This window comes from Punctularia strigosozonata (genome assembly GCF_000264995.1).
Source record: "Punctularia strigosozonata HHB-11173 SS5 unplaced genomic scaffold PUNSTscaffold_6, whole genome shotgun sequence".
Lineage (NCBI taxonomy): Eukaryota > Fungi > Basidiomycota > Agaricomycetes > Corticiales > Punctulariaceae > Punctularia > Punctularia strigosozonata.
In genome coordinates, this window is record NW_006767438.1 from 420374 (window position 1) to 440490 (window position 20117).

The window sequence follows — 20117 nt, forward strand, 5'->3', positions numbered from 1 at the left end:
TCGAAAAGCAAGAGCGCCAACCGGCGGTCGAACGCGGTTCAACACGTCCGATTGATCACGTGGTCGTATATTCCCACCGATTTCCCGCAATTCGATTTAGCATGGTGCTTGACGTTCGACTCTTGCTTTACCGTGACCATCCATTGACCACGAGACGCTACGCTTCTGTTGGATGGCTCTCATACCGCACTGAAGTGGACTCCGATCACCTTAACTGTCTGTAATCCCAGCCCAACGGATGGATGCGCCTTTGGTTTCCCATTAGGCCAAGTTGAAAGGCGCTGTTTCTTTCGAAGAACTCTTAGTCCAAACGACCTCTCTATAATTCTAGTATAGATTATCGGGTGAGTCTTGTACTCTCTGACGTTCAGCGGCGCTCCCTCTATTCCCCATCAAACCCTAACCTCGTGCTCAGGTCATATATGGCATGATGACTTTTACGACATTCATCCTTGATTTCCCTCAGTGGGAACAATGGCCGTTCACGCGACGGAACGCGTCTTCTATCTCTGCCGTTGCTTCCCCTCATACTGGACGGTGTGCTAGGACGAACACTCCGTACAAGCACGATAATCCCCCATCACGTAGAGCATGGGACACGGTGACGGGCAAACTCTCAATGGGGACGATGAGGGTTCTCCTCCCCGTGATGCTGAGCTGCGGGTCGCGAACAAACTGTACGAAATCCATTAAACTGTTGTATAGGAGAGCCTTACCCAACAATTTACATTGCCATCGTAGGCTCGCAGACTTGGAACGATTGAGAGGCAAGCGAAGCGATCACAACTTCTCGCTCGCGTCGCTGACATCTCGCTCAATGTTCAGGCGATGCTGCCGAGGTCAAGGAGATATTGAGCGGACAGTTGCGGAAGATCATAGAAGTAGGTTCCCTGTATACCCCTCTCCCTCTCCTCGGTCGAATCTGAACGTCATCATTAGTTGGAGAAGGAGAACCGGCGACTCCAGGAGCGTCTCAAGATCGCGGAGAAGCCCGAGGTGCCGTGCACCTTCCCTGTTATCTTCTGTCGCCTCCTGATGAGCGGACAGTTCAACCGACCCCGAGTAGTCTGCCTCATAGATGGCGACGGCGCCATCTTCACCAGAGAAACGATACTGCAGGGACGTAACGGCGCCTTCGGCGCCATCCAGAGCCTCCTGAATGCGATTCGTAGACGCTCGGAGGAGAAGCACCCGAACTGCGACATATGGGTACACTGCGTGATGAATAAAAGAGGGCTTACTGGAGCGCTACAACTCACCCATGAGATCGTAGACACGTTCATCGCGGCCTGCAACCGTGCCGACCCGCGGTGTTTCATGGTCGACGTTGGCACAGGCAAGGAGGCAGCGGACCACAGAATCAAGCGTAAGTCTCTTACCTCCGAGAATACATGATCATGCCATGCTAGGCTGGACCCTCAGACCTCCTCCGTCAACATGCTTTCTCTCCTCATTGCCCTATGATCTTCTTTGGAGGTGAGCATTTGAGATCCAGCCTTATATTCGTCCGCAGCTCAGCCCGCACTTCATCTATCTAGGTTGTCACGATAACGGTTATGCACCCGACCTGCGGACCATCATCACCGCAGGTTTGCGTCACAAACTCATTATGCTTCCCGGATATTCGGACATTGCGGCAGAGATTCAAGACCTGCAATTACCAGAGGAACGGGTAGACGGTTTGTTCGAGCCGCAGAAGATCCTTTCTCCACGCTCGAGGAACCGGTTGCAATCGTTCAAGGCATCGCCACTGCCGCCCACAGCCGCATTTCGGGCGGAAGCTGGAGACGAGGACCTTGAGAGTGTCTTCTCCGATGGTTCCGAGAACCCGCTCTCGCCGTTGCCTGACGATGGCCTGCGCCTAATGCTGGGACCGGGGGCAATACAGGAGCTAGAGAATCCTGTACCAGAATCCTCGCTGTCGCCCGTGCCGCGGGCGGATGATTATACGTTTACCAGGGGTGGGCGTATGCAGGGTACGCCGCTGAATACGTCATGGTTGGTAACTATGCTGATTGTTATTCTAGAGAAGCCTTGTGGTAAACATTATCTCCTTGGCCATTGTCCAGTCGGGAACAAATGCCAATATTACCATGACGTTGAGCTCAATGAGAGGCAAATAGAGCTCCTGCGCAGTGACATGAAGAGACGTCCATGCAGGTTTTTCTCGAAGAGTGCGCGTGACCCCATGAGCTCATCGTCGTACAGTGACTGACGAAAGACAAATGCAGATGGAACCTGTAAAGCTGGAGAGAAATGCATCTTCGGTCACCAATGCCCTGAGGGTGCTCGATGCAGTAAAGGTGGGGATTCCAGCATATTCTGCGTGTCCGCCATTGATATCCATACGCAACATTCTTTCTAGATAATTGTCCCTTCGGGCGGGACGCTCACCCGGCTTAAGGTTTCATGGAATGCATGCACTCAGGCAGTCTGTTTTGACGTTCTGAACTGACAATGCCGTTATAAATCTACTGGATCAAGTATACCCATCGGATCAGTCGTAGGAGGACCGTGGACATTTTACCAACACATCTTATAGTCAGTGCACGCCTCATGTATCATGTTATTGGTTAAGTCCGCCCATGAAATTCAGGAGATGAAGTACCAGCCAAGCTCGATCATCAACGTCTTCTTCTGGTCAGCGTTAGGGTGTTTGCTGATATGCATATAATGACCTTCCAGCTTCTCAAAGTTCTCGGCACATGCACGATGGCCTTTCAACGAGTCGCGGGGTTGACCTTCAATTGCCGTCTTATCCGTGCGGGGCCTGTGGACATGCACCGCTTTTTTCACAGCGGTGTGGCAGTTCACGCTCGCGATTTGTGCCTTCGGCATGGCTAGTGGAGAGACGCGGAATCAGTTCTATTGCGTTTCTCGTTTATTTCCAGCATCTGGCTTGCTGGGACGGTCTCGCTCTGCTACTGGAACAAATGGAACTCCGCGAACTGGGTCACCAATTAAAGCTCCAATCTTCGACTGGTTCAGTTCTTGTCGCTGATGCTGTTAGCATCGCGGCAGCGTTAGCGTTAGCATTGTATGATAGACGAGTCGCGGTCACGAGACTGCATCCTAGCTTTGCTTCAACCTTCTCAGCCAGCCAGCTTGCGAGCTATTCAGCTCTAACTTATAACCAAACCGCCGGGTACTATCACTATCAGGTGGTGACGAGAGTGGGATTCGAACTGTTCCATGAATCTACCTACCCGCCAGGCTAACTTATCTCTACCTTGAACATCGTCAGGATGAATATATGGTCCCGCAAAGGGGCCATAGGCGTGGAGTGCGAGTCGGTGAACCGTTGCCACTCGGCTCGCCTCTTGCGACTGTAGCTACATACTTCCTCACGACATCAATGTTCACCGTGACGATGTCGGTTGACGTTCACTCCTGAAGGAGCTAGGGGTATGAAATAATCCTGACGTACGTGGCATATCAGACATACACGTTTGTTGGGTGTCTCAATAGCCCTTCCCGTAAGTAGAGTAGCAGCCACGCACGTGCGGCTTCCGGACCGAATCTATCTTGGCTAGACCATATCTTCCACGACATGAAGGAACACCACCCTAGGCCGCGCCCAGCACGTTGTGGACTTGAACTACGATTCCTCCGCGGCTTTTGAGTTAGACGCCGGAGGTCTCTGTCGCCCTGCTATGTATACTCATTGGTTGGCCGAATTACGTGCATCTCCCGGAAGATCGGTGGTACGTTTTCCGCGAACGTGCGCTAAACCAGCGATAAGGCGCTATGATCCACAAACCACCGCTCTTTCTATTCTCGGCTCGCTGTCGTAGCAAGGCCGAGCAAACCGGTAGAGTGCAGTTAGCCTGTACACGGGAAACGTGTATAACATCGCGTCGGGCTCGGAGATGAAGGACTGGAACCCCCATACTTGCTGACACGCCCATTCTGCGAGATGGGCGCTCCTTCTCCAGCGCAGCATCAGGAGCAGGTCGTTCCGGTGTCTCCTCTCATACAGCGGTGCGAGAAGAGCAACAAGCTCCGCATTGCCATCGTCGCCGGTGTGTACTCCCGACTGCACTGTACAATATCATTTATGGCTAAACATTTGGTCAGAGAACTTTCTACCGAAGGTCGACGGCGTGACGCGGACCATCGCCCGCCTACTGGAGTACATCCAGCGGGAAGGGCATGAAGCGATCTTATTCGTACCGAAGACCCAGATGGTATCATCCTTCGCTTCAATACGCGGAAGTGAAAGGTTAACACGCACGTCAATCTCCAGCCCGCTTATGCGGGTCAGCCCATAGCTGATACCTTCGGCGTCCCCCTGCTCTTCTACCCCGAGCTCCAGCTAGGCTTCGTCAGACCATACTTTTTCTCTCGACTGAAGGAATTTGTGAGTTTGCGCATTTTTCTGTCTTTCTGTCTTAACGAAGCTAGAGCCTGAATAATGAATTCGCTACCAGAGACCGGACGTGATTCACTTTGTGGACCCGAACTTCCTCGGGGCGCAGTTTCTCCTGGCCGCTGAACTGGGCTTCGGCGGCGTTGGCCCTTGGACTGAGTCCGGGGTTGGATTCGTCACAAGCTGTGCGTTCGGAAGTCTCCCCGCACTGCCTTCACCGATGACTTCGTACTAGATCATACCAACATGGCCTTGTGAGCCCTCACAACCAGCCCGCGAGTTCATAACATTGACTTGTCCCAGATATACCCGCATGTTTGCACTATCATGCTCCGAATACTTCACTTGGCTATGGCTGCGCTGGCTTCACAATAAGTGCCAAGCAGTATACGCACCGTCACCCTCGATGGCCTCCGCGCTCGTTGGAAGAAAGTTCACCAACGTTGAAGTTTGGTCGCGCGGAACGGACTGCCGTGCGTTCGGGGCGAGGCACCGGTCGATGAAGTTGAGAGAGCGATGGGCGCGGGAGCGAAGAATCCATGGCTCGATGGAGGACATAGCTCAGGACGGCGCGAGTATCTCCAACGAACAAGTGGTACTGATGTATGCTGGAAGGCTGTGAGTTGATTTATTGATGTGAAAGAATGCTCCGCTTACCGGTGGATGTCATGATAGATCTCGAGAAAAGAACTTGCTCTTCCTCCTCACAGCTGTCTCGCTTCTGCCGAGATCGCTCAATTACAAGCTCGTTCTCGTCGGACACGGGCCTTATCGTACCTTCCTCGAAGAATTCTGTGCTGAGAGACGTATAGACGCGCATTTTGCAGGTATGCGTGGCTGTCACCATGGTTTACCGTTCGCAATCTTGGATCTGCCCGCCTGTAATCTCCGCATGAGGTTAATACAGCTTGTATGTTGCTTTACAGGTCATCAAAGCGGAGAAGACCTAGCACGTCATTACGCGTCTGCAGACGTCTTCTGCTTCCCCTCCTTCACCGAGACCTTCGGTCAAGTCGTCTCAGAAGCCCTGACATCCGGCCTACCCGTTGTCGGCCTAGAGGTTGAAGGCACCCGCGACCTCGTCACGCACGGCGTTACCGGCCTCCTCCTCCCGCAATCCTCCGCTTCTTGGGGCCCGCTGTTCGCTCACCCGTGGTCGCCTCAGTTCGCGGACGCGGCAAGGCGGTACGCCGAGCTGCTCATGCTTCTGATCTGCGACCCGCAGTGGAGACGGACCATGGGCGCAAATGCGGCGCGAGAGGCGGCGGGGAGGGGGACGTGGGGGGACGCGATGGAGCAGCTGTTTTTAGGATATCGGCGCGCGATAGAGGAGGCAAAGTCTAGGAAGGGAGCGGAGCCGGCGTGTGGGCACTGGATGAATAGCACGAGGCGGGTCTGTGGTATGTTCTCTGAATACATCTTGAGGACGGTTTGTTATTTACAAATGGGGCGTGGATGCAGTGCGCAGCGTGTCGACGACACTCATATTCCTGCTCACTGCTGTGGCCATTGCGCTGTGTTGGATGCGCAATCTGGCTTGGATTGTCATACTCGACGCTATAGCACGGTGTAGACCAGGGAACAGACAGTGAGTGTAGAGACAGCTAGTTCGGGCTCGCTTCTTTCTTGTGAGTAGATGATATATGCAAGAAGGCACCCCATCCCAACTCTCTGGTAGTATATCGGATAGTACACCCGCCTGTCATTCATTCCGAATCACGGGCCGCGGGAGAGCGGGGTTCGACTCCCCGCCAGAGAGAACGTTTTGCGTTTTTCTTTCACGAAGACGGAATACGTGGCACCGAATACGGAGATCCACCCAGGGTTGTTGTATTTTAGCCCAACGATGGCGCAGACTGCAAGTACCGATCACCCAAATTATTGATAATTACAACATGCATAACGTAGGCGACAAATCCTGCAAGAGAATGAACATGCGTCCAATGTGCCACCATGCGAACTACGATCCCGATGTATCTAAACGGGTAGAACAGTGTTAAACACGACATCCCAGATTTTGCCTATAATATAATCAGCCATGAGGCCCATGGACACGAGGACAAGTTCACTGACTGGTGACGCCGAATCCAAGCTCGAAGTTCTTGTAGTGGTGCGCAAGGTGGTACTTCTTCATCTCCCGCATGTATTGCGGTAGTTGGGTGTGATGAAGCGCATAGTGCATGCAGTCGTACAGGACGTCTGGGGAAATTCCGATGTCAGCACAGTGTCATTAATGCGTGGATGGTGACGAGGCTTACAGAACGTGAATGATCCGGCGATGATACCGTTGGCCATGGCCGGAGGGAACAGGATATGCGCCAAGCGGGTGAAGGGCGCCTGCAGGATGGCAAATAGCGTCGGGGGCATCACGAGCCGCAAGCGGTCCATGGGCAGGTAGTGATGGATACCGTGCAGCAAGAAGTGCAGGGTGAGGAACGCTGGCGTGTCGGGTAAGAGCTCGTCGATGTGGAACAGGAACCGGTGGAGCGTGTACTCCAGGAGCGTCCAGATGATGTTGCCGGCGAAGAAGCATAGCGTCGTCTTGGCGATCGAGTCCGTGCCAATCGAGGAGAGAAGGTGAACGGGCAGCCAGGGGTTGGTGCTGAAAAGAGGGAGAGGAGTTGTCCACTGAAGCAGAGATCGAACGAAGAGGTATCCCGCTATCGGCCCCCAGAACAGCGGGACAACGAACCACTTCGTTCGTGTGAAGACCTATCAATGGTGATCAGCTGCTGTTCAAGTTCGGTCTGGGAGAGGAACGGACCTCAAGGTAGCCTGGTCCGAATAACCGAGCAGGCTCTGAAAGATGTCTGGGCTGGTGAACCTGCTGAAGGTAATAATGTTTGCTAGAATGACGTAAGCTACATGCAGCTGCATCCAGGGTCAGGGATAAGTTAGCATACCTCCAGTTCGCGTACCAAACTTGCTTGAGTAGGGGTTTCCGTAGGTCGAGGAATTGACTCCTCTCATAGTCCGCAGTGGTATCCGTTTCCTCAGGATGGAAATTCTCGTCCGCGACCCAGTCTGCTGCCTCGTGAGTCCGCGAAATGCAGCGCGTATAAAAGCAAGCTTACCGTCACTGACGGTTGCCTCCCCGGACCCTATCCTGCCAATGAAGTACTCGCCCAGCATGTCGAACGCCGATTCCGAGTGCTCATGCTCGGACGCGTCACGCATCACCTCGTCCACGTCCTTGCCGCCGTACTTGAGGATCAAGTCGTCTCCGCCAGGATGATCCGGCAAGAACTCGGTCACATCGTACACCTTGCCATGACGGGTGACCCAGCAGCTCGCGCGATCCTTGTGCAATTCGACGTCCTCGACAGCAAAGATGCGAACTCTCTTGGACATGGCCACGCAAACAAGTGGATGGTGTAAACGGGCGGGGAGTTCGGTAGAGGGGAAGGAGAGGATGGTCGAGGAGAGGGAGCGCAGTTCGGCTCGCGGTTGCGCTCCATGAAATGTTTCGTGCCGACGCGCAGTTTCTCACGATTAGTCTCGCCACCGTTTTCGCTGACCGAGTGCGAGCTGGATCAGGCCGGAGCTCGACTCCGGAACGCTCGCGATGGTCGTGATCGTGGAATAACGGGGACGTGGTATACTATGCAATCTATTGTACTGGTGCCGCAATGTATCGCATCTAGAACTAACCCATGCAAGCACCCTCGACATACTTAGAACCTCACGCACTGTGGGTGCTAGCCGCGCACTCCATATCCCAGTCCTTCGGAGTCAGTTCTTTGACACGGGCCCGGAATGCTTCGAAGGTGCAGAGTTCGGGAGAACCGGGAAGATGTTTGCCTTCGTCTGCGCAGGTAGGAAGAATCATGTTCTTGTTCTGATACCGCATGCGAACATCTATGATCTCAGGGTTAGCACGACGCAGAATGACGGTATCGTGACAACCTACAGTAATCGAATGACTTCTCGGGACGTTTCCACGAGAGACCGCCCAAGAACGCCTGTAGGTAGGATTGACCATTCGGCGACTCCCGTCTCCGGAATAGCTCAAAGGTGATCCCAGCGGTAAAAGCCGGCCATCTGTAGAGCGTGCTCAATATACCTTGCATGCGCCTAGCGATGCTCGGTCACCACTCACTTCTCGTCGTAAACGTCCAGGGTAGTGCATAACCCTGCCAGCGCCGTGTCATGTGTGCTGTGTATGAGAATCTTGGGCGTTTCCTCCTCTGGCCTGTCTACTTTATGTTGCATCTTCGTTGACAAGTCGGATAGTAGACGGCCCATGCCAAGACGTTGGACCTCCTCCGTCTTATCTAGACAGTCCAAGTATCAGCAACAAGGGCAACGATAGCTCGTTATAATTTCTCACATCCTGCGAACCATTCAGTCACGACGGCCTTTTCCTAGTATAGAGGTGAGCAGCCGTTCACGTTCAATATCGGATAGCATGCACACACCAGGATGTCGATAACAGACTTCTCTTCAAATTCAGGAGGTATCTTGAAGCCGTTGGCAGCCGCGGCGCGAACCTAGCATATCCGCGTTCAGACGCATGCCCCCGCCCGTTTGATGGCCATTCGTACCGTATCCAGTACGCCGCTCGCTCTTGGCTTTCCATCTATCCGGAATGGATGGCCGTCAATGTATTTTGACAGCTTTTCGTCCAAACGTTGCAGAGCAGGATTGAACGCGGTCGCCGCGGCTACAGGGCCGTTATGTCAGAACATATGTTTGTCAAGCAGCACGCGGTTGTCACCCACCATGAGCAAAGCTGGCGAGTAACACCTCTAAGCGCTTGCACGCGTACGTGTTACCAATGAGGTTCTCGTCCTTGCCGTTCCTGAGGGTGCATCAGAGGTGGCGAATAGAGCCGTGCAAACATATTTAATGGACGACCGGATCGGTGGACAGGCAGGTGAACACAGCGATATCAAGGACTAAAGGCGGAGACGAGCAACGGACCGAATCAGCACCTTCGCAGTGACGTCTTCGTCGCGTTTGTGTAAAGGGTATAATCCATGAATGATCTGCTGGAGGGATTCTATTGTTCGTGGCATGTTCGTCGACCTGAGTACGGCTTTAGACACCTTGTGTCAAGAACGTTGAGGTAGACGCACCGGAAGTAGGTCTCCGATTCGCTCTTCAAGACGTCAGGCAGGAAGGCAAGCCTTGAGCGGAGATTAGCCCGGTAAGCGTGAATGTATTCTTCGCCTCACTTCTCTACGTATAGCTTCCGAAGCGCGGAACCATAGTTATACGTCGTCTAGCAAGAGAAGGTTAGAATACAATTCACCTTCAAGAGAATGACAAGCACGTACTTGACGTCCGATATCCGTCAACTCTCCCAACAAGCTGAACCAACACCCATATCAGCCCAACATACACTTATCCCCAAACATGCGTCTCATCCACTCACCACTCCCCCTCCGCACTCGTCCCGTCGGCCCTCTCCACCACCTTCTTCATGCTCAAAAACGCGTCCTCCTCCCTCTCCCTCCCCCCACCCTTATTACTCGCCACCTCCGCATCTTCACTCGGCGCCCACCCCGCAACCGCCGCCCTAAACCTCCTCGCGTTCTTACACATCATCCAATGCTCCGGTATCGACGCCGGCGGTCCCGCCATCCGGACGCCGACGGGCGTGCGCTCGCCGTGACGGACGAACACGTGGACCTGCTTCAGCTCGAGCTCGGCCGGCGCGACGGGGTAGTTCTCCACATCCAGCGGCACCTGCACATATCCAGAAGAGTCGAACATTAGTTCAAGGTTCACATGTGCATGAATGTATGCGCCCTGGAGACGCAAAACAGAATGTCGGAAATCTTAAGCATCACGTACAGCTGCTCCCTGTCCGCCTGCCATCAAAATGCTCGCGACGGCGGCTTGCGGGTCGATGTCCAGATGATACTCCGACCCTTGGGCGTAAATTGTGACGAGGCTCGAGCCAGAGAGGAGCCAAAAGTTGAGGAACAACGCTCTCGGCAAGTGCATCAGTCTTGGCGGAGACGACCTGGCGGGTTGTGGCCGGCGGACTAACGATTTACCCTAGGCCTGAGCCTCAAGCACGACGTAGTACAGCTATGGAGAGGTGGATGCAGGATGACTAGAGTCAGTAGGCGACAGGCGCGCCAACAATTATTTGGTGCGCGGCGGTATCTCGGAGTTAGGGCCGAGGTTCCCATGAAGTTATCGTCTTGTAAACGGTGCTACAGCTACATTCTGGCCAACGACATTCTGTCCAGGTTTTTCCAGCGCCATCGTTCTACAACAGCGAGCCCCTCGACACCTGGTATTGCTCCCAGAGGAAGCCGCGCTTAAGGCTTGATAGCAATCTTGAGCGCAGTACGGCTGTTCATCTTGTCGAGCGCCTTCTGGTAATCCTCGAGCTTGAAGATGTCCGTAACCATGCCCTTCGTCTTGATCTTGCCGCTATCGAGATACGCGACCGCTCGGGGGAAGCAGAAGGTTTGCGAGAACGAGCCGATGATCTGCATTTCAATAAGGGTGAGCCAAACGTTCACTAACACGTGTTCCTAGGATTCCACTTACCGTGATCTCGTCACCAAAAATCTTGCTCGGCGGCCAATGCACGAGCGCCTTGTTCTCGTACACACCATAGATCATGAGGGTACCACCACGACGCACATAGTTGATCGAGTCGTTCGCGAGCTTCTCCACGCCCGTCGCCTCGACAACGACGTCAAACCCGTACGGGTTGTCCTTCTTCAGCTGCTCCCATTGCGGCTCGGGGTTAGACCGGTCGAGCTCGATGTACTCGTCCGCGCACTCGAGGTCTTTGGCCAGGTCCATCTTGATGCCCTTGTTCGCGGCGATGACGACCTAGACATGGCGTACTCATTGAGCATGGGGAGGTTGCAGGGACGCTAAATGTGGCTCACCTTCGAGGCACCGTTTAGCTTCAAGAGCTGAGCGAGGATCAAACCGGTCGGACCGGCACCTAGGAGCAGGACCTCGATACCGACTGGCGGGTTGAGCTTGTCAAGGCCGTGGATCGCGCATGCTGTATACTACAGGTTGAACAAGAACGAGTAAAACGTTGATTTGAGTGATGACTTGCCTGCCGGCTCCAAGAGGGTCGCCTCCTCATCTGTCATCCGCGTGATCTTGTATAGCTTGTTCTGGGGGCTTGACAGAAATCAGAAGCACGTCCAGATTTGTCTAGTTCAACGACATACTATGCGATGTATTCCGCGAAACCACCCTGCATCGTCACACCACGCGCATGGAAGTTTTCGCAGAGCAAGCCGTTCCCTCGTCGGCAGTAGAAGCAATTTTGGCACTGTATTTGCCGAATTAAGTGAGTATATGCACTGTATGGGAGGCGGGAGAGGCAACTCACCGAAATGCCCACGTCGGCCGCGCATCGGTCACCGATTTCGAACCCCTTCACATTCTTGCCGAATTCAACCACGGTGCCGACCGCTTCGTGTCCGGGAATGAGAGGGAACTTGGCGATGAACTCGCCGTCGTGAATGTGTCCGTCGGTGCCGCACACTCCGCAGTAGGTCACTATGGGCAGATAAGGGTTGATGAGCAACGGGCAGGTCGCATAGGATTTCGAGGGTCTCGTACCTTTCAAGAGCACATCGTCGTCGCCCACCTCCGGGATGGGTACTTCCTTCATTTCGAAGTCCTGGGGCTATATATCTGCGCGTCAGCTTACTGTTCCGCACGATCCAAACCGTGACACGGCGCGAGCCAGATCTTGAGTACCTTCGCAACGGAGTACCCTCGCGATGATCATAGGCTCACACCGCGCCGATAACCAAGCCATAATCTAGACGCGCCGCCACGCAGATCGCGCAGCATCTACTAACCTTGTTGTACCACAGCGCTTTCATAGTGCCCTTCATCTTGGATATACGATTGAGAATGTGGTCTGATGTCGCTGGCGGTGGTAGTGGTCGTTTCAGATAAAGAAAACGGGGTGCCGATTATTCCAGGAGGCCGAAGATTTTATCTGCACGCTCGCCGGTCACCGAAGTTTGCCAGCGATGTTCGGCCCATCGCCCGGCAGTGCATCGAAGCATGACGTCATACGACCCAGTATCGATATGGATATGCACTTTCCCCCTTTGGAACAGGAAGCTCTAAAGTGATCACGATCCCTGACCTTCTTGCGACGTGCGCGTGGAAAGGCGCAGATTCGTCTCAGCGCGCTGGGTCGTCATGTTGCCGTGTCGCTTTCTCATGGCACTGAGCATGTGCCGCGGAACGTACTGCAGCTGTACGGCTTATGGCCGCCATGGGCCGAAGATAAGATCATGGACAAGTCAACTCATCGTTCAAAGCACGTTGATGCATCAGCTCGTGAGCCGAGTCGCAACGCGAACGTCATCAAACCGCCAAGAATACTGGTGGGAGAAGGGTTATCGGTAGAGACAGCCACTGTGATAGAAACGTAACAAGCCTTCGTTAGCGCTAGGCACCATGCATCGGCGAGTAGATAGCGGTATCACGTCGGGAATATCGCGTTCTCATGGTGAAGCGCGGATGTCGTGCAAGTGAGACCAGCGAGCCCGAATGCATCGAACCGAGCTGAGTCCTCGTAGATGGACCCCAGTTAAGAGGACGAACATCGACGATCGCAGACCATATACGCAGTCCAGAGCCAACTTGGGCGATGATGCGTGATGGTGCAACTAAGTTCATTCTTTGCGACTCCGTAGCGTACGGGCGACGTCCTGAACGCGCTCCGATCGTTGACGTTGCAGAGGGAGTTCCTGGAACACAAATTTGTGTTAGCAATGCCCCTGACGAGGACGAACGATTGTTCTCTACCTGTTCCAGTTCTCCCGCAAGTGTAGTTGTCAACTTAAATCTAAACTCGGCTTCAGGAGGAATACCTGCATCAAGTACTCGGTCAAACTGGGCGACGCGGCGATACGGCATCGCACGAACCAAGTTCACCCTCAACCTCGGGCTCGCTGTCGACAGCCACGTCTTCGTCCGCCAACGCCGGTTCCGCGTCGGCGGACCGTTGGCGCTCGAGCAAGCTGTCAACCAGCTCTGCGACTTCCCCCGGAACGGTCCGACGTTTGTTCGCAACCTCTTGTTGCCATTTCATGCGCTGGTCCGCGAGCGACCATATATGGCGATCAAGCGCCTCGTCAAAGGGCTCCGAATCTAATATCGTGGTCAGAGCAGACCAAGAGAATGTTGTTGTTGTGTGGGCGTGACCTAGTACATACATACCTTCTTCATCCTCGAGCACGTCCTCTAGCTTCATCCCGTTCACCCGGATGTTCGGTTTGGTGGACTCGAAAACATCGTCCACGAACTACGCGGGGTGAGGCAACATCTATCAGCACAGACGTACATATGAGCATACAACTCAGCCACGCACTCGGTTTAAATGTTGCAACATCAACTCCCGGTGTTGAGCCCCGACATCGGCGCTCGTGGCAAGCAATTCATCCAGCTGTGCACGAGCCGCAGACCTGTAGGACTGTTTCATAGCTTTCCAGTCTTGCACGCTATCAATCGAGATGCGTTGGTGGTCCTCCCTGGTCACGTCCATTTCTTTCTCATAGCAAAGGTGGTGGGTTGATCGCGGAGAAGGCGAGACGAACGCGATCAACGCGTCTTATATAGCGCGACGTGCGCGCGTCAAATTCGTGATCAAATTCGTTTGCGGTAACCGCTGCAGAGCCGCTACGCTGCGGTCATCTCGCAGACACCCCGGTGTCCATGATCCTCGATACCTCCTGTGACCGACTCCACGCAGACCGCTAGGCCGATAATCCCATTGCCCGTGTATAATGGGCAAGCTCAACTTCGATGTCGACGAGGAGACGCTACTGAAGACGTACAAACTCTCGTCCTTGAACCCTAGGTAAGGTTGGCAGCCTCATCGCGTTTTCGAGCAATGTACCAACAGATACGCCCCTGTTCAGGAAATGGGAAGAAGTTGATCGTGAACTGGACGATGCCGCCGTCATGAGCCCGGCTGGCGGCGAGTCAGAAGTCGCAGATCCGTTAGGCTTGGGTGCGGTCATCGAGTGAGTAACTCTCGATCACTCGTATCCTACCAGTGCATTGACGGAACGATGAAGCCTGAAGTCCATGGACACGCAAACCAGTCAGTACCATGCATGAAATCACTCGCAACCCGCGCTCATGAACGCACAGAGGCCGCGACCTTGATCTCCTCAAAATCATTTGACCCGAAACAATTCCTCTCCGTCATACACCCTGACGCAAGCTACCAAGACCTCTCATCCGGTATCCAGCATCTCAAACGCACCATTGACGCTCGCTCAGAAGCCATTCGCGTCCTCGTCGAAGACAACTTCGATCGTTTCGTCGCCGTGAAAGCATCCACTGATGGTACGATTGTCCTCCATCTCTCATGGCCCCGCATTCAACAATACGTTCTCCAGCTCTGTATGCTGAGATGAAGGAAGGGCCTTTGAAAGAGGATGCAGAGTTCGGGTCCAAACAACTTCGCGAAGAGCTGAAACGTGAGTTTGTTCATTCCATGCTCAAGACCGTGACCGAAGAATCGAGATGCGCGATGCAGATGCTGCGACAAAGGCGAATCAAGTCTTCATCCCTGTACTCGAGAACGCGTCCAAAGCGCAGAAGCTGCGCACAACGCTGGGCGTTTTCGAGCGATCGAAGTTCTTCTTCAACCTTCCCGGCTCCTTGGTCGAGCTGATTGCGATGGTTCGCGCACTTGTCTCGTTTCGTCCGATGGAATCTCATCACATGGATCACAGGGTAAATACGACGCTGCGCTGCGAGACTACAAGAAGGGCAAATTCATGTTGGAGTCACGTCCTGGCCAACTGCTTCCGATCGGTGAACAGCCCTCACCCCATTTATGCGCAAAGAGCAACCCGTGACACGTCTTACTCAGGCGCCAAGAAGGATGGTCAAAACAAAGCTTCTGCGGAGCAGCAGCAGAAGCGCATCCTAGACAAAGTCTGGGGTGCTGTCGAAAAGCCCATGAGCGAAATGCGCTCCATGCTTTACGCCAAACTACGGGATCCTAAACGCAGTGTCGAGGAACAGGAGAAGACCATAGAGCGCGTCAAATCTATCGTTCTTGAGGGTTATAGATCGCTGATGCCTGGTGGTTAGGATACTCCTCGAACTCGAAACCGCGGAGGACCCGGCTTGGACATACTTGGACAGCCAACACCAGCACATATTGGAGAAAATGAATAGGGCCTACCGTGTCTCCACTGCAACGGTGGAATGTGAGCGTTGGTTGCCTTTGGTGAGACTATGCCTGACACTCGCCCTCATCTAGCGGTGAAAGATAAAACATCACCAAATATCAGTGGGCCCGATATCCTTAGCTCGCTTTTGTCCGCACAACTCTCGCAATGCCTCAGCGCATCAGAGACCAAGCAGGCCGAAACTGTTATCGGTGCTTTTCTCTCGCTGTGTCGTCTCATTCCCATTAGCTAAGATCTTGACGTAGCACAATCCGGGGGGCACGAGGTGTGGACGGCGATCATCGACTTGATCAAGAGCGTCTCCGAGGCGATGCTCTCCGCGTTCCCCAACTTTTGGCGAATTTCAAGAGGTTTCCTCGACGGCAAGTTGAAGAAGGTCAGGCTGTTGTTTCTTTTCGCGAAGTGATCCTTCACATGCGCACTACTAGTCCTCTGGGTCGACATCGCGGCGCAGCCCAAACCAAGTACGGACCATGGCGCTCGACATCGTCAAGCTCTACATCTCGCTCCTCTCTGAAGCCTTCGTGTTGACGGACATGCGCTCTGCGGGCAGTAGCGTCACGCCGCTGCTCCTACCCAAACACTCGAACGTGATCACGACGGGCCATTACCTGATGAAGGCGCTTGCAGAAATACAAGACACTGTCAACGAGGTGCTGGGAATGGAGCTAGGAAACGAAGCGAGCTCGGTGTTAAAGAATCTGCTGGAGAGCGCGCGATGGAAATTCGAGGACGTGCTTGTGCAGGCGTGGCAACGAGGTGCGGTCCATTATCCTTGCCTATCGTGCTCGCTGAATGATAACAAACGATTCGGCGCAGACGCGAACATCTTCTACCACTTAGAAACATGGACGGCAAACTCGTCTGAACCTTCGACGACGCTCTACCTCAACCAGATTCAGCTTTTCCAGCGCCAAATCACCACATCCGCGTTCAAGCTTGCCGGTGCGGTGGACCTGACGTCCTCGTCGTCGAGGGGGCCCGCGAAGCAATACCCTGTCGCGCAAGAGTTCGTCGTCAAGATTACGAAGGCGTTCTTGGACTCGATGTACGCGTTCTTGGACGGACTCGTGCACCTGGCCTCGGACGAGTCACCCGCAGTAGGCGTGGCTTCTACTTCAGGGAAGACACAAACGATGGGAAGAGGTAGTGCTGTGCTTGGGGGGACGAATCCGTTGGAGCTATTGGATCTGTCTGACGCGGTACGTTTTCATACGGCCTTGCCCTTCAGTAATGTGTTACTTATGCCCATGCCATGCCATGCAGAACACACGTTTACTCTTAGTGATTTCCAATTTTGAATATCTCTCGCGCGTCATGATACCCAGCATGGTGAACGAACTCGAAACCGGAGTAGGCATCACCATGACCAACGATAAAGAGGTGCGATCATTACACCGGATGGCGACAGCGATGTTGTTCAACTCTGTTCTAGACTTTGATGACTGTTGTACAAGAGCTCGACAAGACGCTTTTCGACAGCTATGTCAAACCCAAAGCAGCGATCGTAATGGGCCTCGTGCGCAGCGGAATTCTCGACAGCGACATGGACTGGTACGAAACTCCTCAACCAACCGGTAACCTTCCTGCATATTGCCATTCTGGACAATCATTTATCCATGGTTATAGAAATCCGACCGTACATGTACGAAACCCTCATGTATCTTGTTAGCGTACACGCGCAAGTCAGCAGCACAGCGCCTCCGCAGCTCGAGCGTATCATCAACGCCCTCGTCGAGGACATGGCGGACGAGGCATTAATGTGCTTCAAGCAAGTCAAGCGGTTCGGCATGGGCGGGATGCTTCGGGTATGTCCTCTCTTTCTCTTCTCTTGGCTTACTGCGTCGTAATAAAACACGGATAGGCAACACTCGAGATCGAGTTCCTGCATCAAACCGTCTCGCGCTTCGTGACGCCTTCCGCGGCCAAGACGCTCTCCGAGATCTACAACAAGATCTCGCAGACATACTCGCGCCGTCCAGGCGACGAGAACTTGCAGGTACACCTTGATGGCGTGAAACGGACGCTGGCCGAAACCCGACGCGCGACGGCAGTCGAGTTTCTGTGCTTCAGGCAGAACAAGTCGAGCTCGAGCAAGGAGAGCAGGAAGGAGCGGGACAGGGACAGGGAGAAAGCGAGGGACAGGGACAAACTGGCTCCACCGAGACTGAAGGAACGCGATCGGACGATCAGCAGCCGGAGTACAGGGTCCAAGACGAGCGAAGCCGGACGGTTCTGATGCCGTTGTTGTATTGCTGATTGCGGATGGGAAGCAAGTGTTGGGCGGATTGTTGTATATACATTGACACTCTGGAAATCATGTAATATTGTACACGGATACGGCCTATCCATGGTCACTTGGTTTTCCGATAGTGACCGTTACGCGTAACGTCGAGGTAGGGTATATATATGCAAACACTCGTGCCGACTCATGCAAAGAGATCGACCAATATAGTGATGATTCCGAGAACTGACGCGACATCATCAGCAATCGAGCGATAGGAGCATGGATGAAGGAACTAACGAATTTCTACGGCGATCAGGACGATGACAATTTGCTCAAGCCTTTCGGAGTGCCGCGAGGACACCGATTCCTTCAGCAGCTGGAGCATGTCTTGCAACACTTCCACACGGGAGTTGAGCAGATTGATCCGTTGTGGGATCTCGAGGTACGAGCGGGCAGCATCATAAAGTGGTTGAAGATCAGGGTAACTCTGTACGGAATTCGTCAGTTTGTGCAGACTATGAACCTAGAGTATGAGTATGGACTATGCCTTACCCAAAAAACTTCCTGTGGACGTGAAGCATTCGAGAAAGACAACGTCAGTGAAGGTGCAAAACATGTGTAGCTAAGAAAACGCACAGGAGAGTCGAGGACGGATCCGACGGAGTTGATATTCGTCCGCAGGAGGAATAACTCACCAATATTCCTCATTATTTCTAGACATCAGTACGGTCAGTCTATAGCTCGTCAAGAGACAAAGGTGGAGAACCTACCTCTGTGTGGCATCCTAATCTTGCCGGCCTCCGAAATTTGGTCGGGTATGTCTTTTGTCTCTTCAATTGTCGACGAGATGAGCGCCTCAAACTGCATCGGACATTATTGAAGGCGTATCCATACACAAGATTATTAACATACCAGAGATATTTTGACTGATTGAGATAACGCATGTGACAGGGATAGTTTGGTCCTAAATTACGCGCCGAATAAGTGAGGGATGCAAACAGTGAAAGTGATCTTAACGCGCACATATATGACGATCCTTTCCGGAGCGTGATCACGTCGTTGTATATCCTGGAGGGATGCGTTACATTAATGTCCAGCGGGAGGACAGAACTGTTTTGTACCGTGAATAATTCGCATAATAATAATTCAAATCTTCCATTTCAATATCGTCTGGAGCGAGTCTCTCGACTTCGAATCTCTTGCTAAAAGAAGACAACGATGTCAATGCGCGCTGTTGTTAGGCAGGCAAGAAACGACGAACATCGACGACAGGAATCGCTTCTCCTGGACCTCAGTCATGCCCCAGATGACCACCGTACCGTACTTGAAAATGAAGATTTCGGCTTCGGTGGGCTTGACAGTGAACTTCGAGCTCCGCGCTCGCCTGCGTTTTCCTTTCAAGCCTCCATTAGACGCGGTGGCAACATCGGTGGCGCTAGCCCCGACATCGATCTCGCTGGGATGTGTCTTGCCGTTGGTCTCCCCTGGCTCGCGCTCCGACGCGGCTTCCTCATCCCGCAGTTCAGGGATGCCGAGGAGATCGCCGGTCTGCACCCCACCATCGCTAGAGTACTTGGCTGAACGCCGAGGAGGAGGCGGATTGGATTGCTCGCTTGAGGATTGTGGAGGACTGGGATCATAGACGTAGGGCGTGTAGATTACTTCGTCTATAATCCGGGGGGCAGTGTGATAAGCTGCCTGACGGGCGTGGAAGAACTTCATCAGGTCGTGGAAGCGGTAAGATCTGCATGTGTTCGTACGAAGTGCGGGCGATCAGGTCACAGAATTCGTAGACTTTGAAAGTAAGTGATATCTTACGTGCAGGTCGCATATGCGGTGACACGCGGCAGGGACTTGGCTTTTTTCTTCGTGAGACGAAGTGCGTCTCGCCGAGCGGTGCCCTCAGGTATCATCGCAATCTGGTTATACACCTATCCTCATGCACTATCAACTAAAGTTCCACTGCACCGTGTATATACGCATAAGACGTACCTCGGCTTCGGGCTCCTCGCTCATCTCATCCCCCATCTCCTCGTCATCTTCATCGTCCTCGCTCTCATCTTCCTTCCCATTTTCACCGCGTCTTGGTGGTGCACTCTCCGGTCCAGGTGGGATATGGACCACAGCGGGCTGTTGCGGGGCCGTCCCGGTCCCCGCCGCTACCACGCTACCTGACGGCGTCGGTTGATCGGGCAGCACCTTCAGTTTCCCTGCGACCTTCGTGCTACGGTTCGCGCCGCGAGCCTTGGGTTCCGTCAAGAACAAACCAGTGCTATTCGCGCGCTCCGGTTTTTTCTTGCCGTCCATGGTGAGGTCTATGGCTGATCGGCGTGTTACGGTGCCGCTGATGTTG

General features: G+C 53.6%; 6 protein-coding genes and 1 non-coding gene across 7 annotated transcripts; 4 read left to right on the plus strand and 3 right to left on the minus strand.

The window, feature by feature from the left end:
• The first annotated feature begins 480 nt into the window (after positions 1 to 480).
• Positions 481 to 2552, plus strand: PUNSTDRAFT_52310 (uncharacterized protein). The gene is made up of 10 exons (XM_007383479.1): positions 481 to 677; positions 742 to 767; positions 826 to 881; positions 940 to 996; positions 1048 to 1366; positions 1423 to 1476; positions 1539 to 1976; positions 2028 to 2174; positions 2232 to 2303; positions 2366 to 2552. The coding sequence occupies exons 1-10, from the start codon at positions 592 to 594 to the stop codon at positions 2401 to 2403; spliced, it is 1293 nt and encodes a 430-aa protein (XP_007383541.1). The 5' UTR covers positions 481 to 591; the 3' UTR covers positions 2404 to 2552.
• Positions 2553 to 3581: 1029 nt separating this feature from the next.
• PUNSTDRAFT_143547 (UDP-Glycosyltransferase/glycogen phosphorylase) lies at positions 3582 to 5961 on the plus strand (the record flags this gene model as incomplete). Its single annotated transcript, XM_007383480.1, has 6 exons — positions 3582 to 4022; positions 4078 to 4187; positions 4247 to 4360; positions 4431 to 4554; positions 5296 to 5769; positions 5831 to 5961. Exons 1-6 carry the CDS (start codon positions 3917 to 3919, stop codon positions 5959 to 5961), a joined length of 1059 nt encoding a protein of 352 aa, XP_007383542.1. The 5' UTR covers positions 3582 to 3916.
• A 76-nt stretch (positions 5962 to 6037) lies between these two features.
• On the plus strand, positions 6038 to 6128 carry PUNSTDRAFT_t57. The gene has a single exon. It is a non-coding gene; the product is annotated as a tRNA-Asp (tRNA).
• Positions 6129 to 6192: 64 nt separating this feature from the next.
• On the minus strand, positions 6193 to 7720 carry PUNSTDRAFT_102352 (oxidoreductase; the record flags this gene model as incomplete). Its single annotated transcript, XM_007383481.1, has 6 exons — positions 6193 to 6390; positions 6443 to 6568; positions 6628 to 7081; positions 7134 to 7215; positions 7273 to 7396; positions 7444 to 7720. The coding sequence occupies 6 exons, from the start codon at positions 7718 to 7720 to the stop codon at positions 6347 to 6349; spliced, it is 1107 nt and encodes a 368-aa protein (XP_007383543.1). The 3' UTR covers positions 6193 to 6346.
• Positions 7721 to 9171: 1451 nt separating this feature from the next.
• PUNSTDRAFT_52317 (NADP+-dependent D-mannitol dehydrogenase) lies at positions 9172 to 12305 on the minus strand. The gene is made up of 12 exons (XM_007383482.1): positions 12169 to 12305; positions 11924 to 11990; positions 11691 to 11860; positions 11527 to 11630; positions 11409 to 11476; positions 11230 to 11351; positions 10880 to 11170; positions 9747 to 10818; positions 9649 to 9682; positions 9547 to 9593; positions 9448 to 9498; positions 9172 to 9397 (listed from the first exon to the last, which is right to left on the minus strand). Exons 1-8 carry the CDS (start codon positions 12202 to 12204, stop codon positions 10645 to 10647), a joined length of 1032 nt encoding a protein of 343 aa, XP_007383544.1. The 5' UTR covers positions 12205 to 12305; the 3' UTR covers positions 9172 to 9397; positions 9448 to 9498; positions 9547 to 9593; positions 9649 to 9682; positions 9747 to 10644.
• Positions 12306 to 12713: 408 nt separating this feature from the next.
• On the minus strand, positions 12714 to 13900 carry PUNSTDRAFT_120406 (uncharacterized protein). Its single transcript, XM_007383483.1, has 5 exons — positions 13698 to 13900; positions 13547 to 13631; positions 13253 to 13477; positions 13133 to 13197; positions 12714 to 13074 (listed from the first exon to the last, which is right to left on the minus strand). The coding sequence occupies exons 1-5, from the start codon at positions 13869 to 13871 to the stop codon at positions 13000 to 13002; spliced, it is 624 nt and encodes a 207-aa protein (XP_007383545.1). The 5' UTR covers positions 13872 to 13900; the 3' UTR covers positions 12714 to 12999.
• Positions 13901 to 14112: 212 nt separating this feature from the next.
• Positions 14113 to 20108, plus strand: PUNSTDRAFT_143551 (uncharacterized protein; the record flags this gene model as incomplete). The annotated part of the gene is made up of 27 exons (XM_007383484.1): positions 14113 to 14186; positions 14248 to 14352; positions 14407 to 14432; positions 14483 to 14680; positions 14734 to 14814; positions 14874 to 15019; positions 15073 to 15154; positions 15213 to 15381; positions 15437 to 15555; positions 15609 to 15728; positions 15783 to 15913; positions 15966 to 16296; positions 16357 to 16739; positions 16804 to 16920; positions 16973 to 17114; positions 17167 to 17345; positions 17402 to 18007; positions 18062 to 18251; positions 18317 to 18328; positions 18401 to 18477; positions 18535 to 18625; positions 18677 to 18728; positions 18788 to 18832; positions 18886 to 18966; positions 19026 to 19508; positions 19583 to 19695; positions 19757 to 20108. 17 exons carry the CDS (start codon positions 14113 to 14115, stop codon positions 17774 to 17776), a joined length of 2778 nt encoding a protein of 925 aa, XP_007383546.1. The 3' UTR covers positions 17777 to 18007; positions 18062 to 18251; positions 18317 to 18328; positions 18401 to 18477; positions 18535 to 18625; positions 18677 to 18728; positions 18788 to 18832; positions 18886 to 18966; positions 19026 to 19508; positions 19583 to 19695; positions 19757 to 20108.
• Between the last annotated feature and the right edge of the window lie 9 nt (positions 20109 to 20117).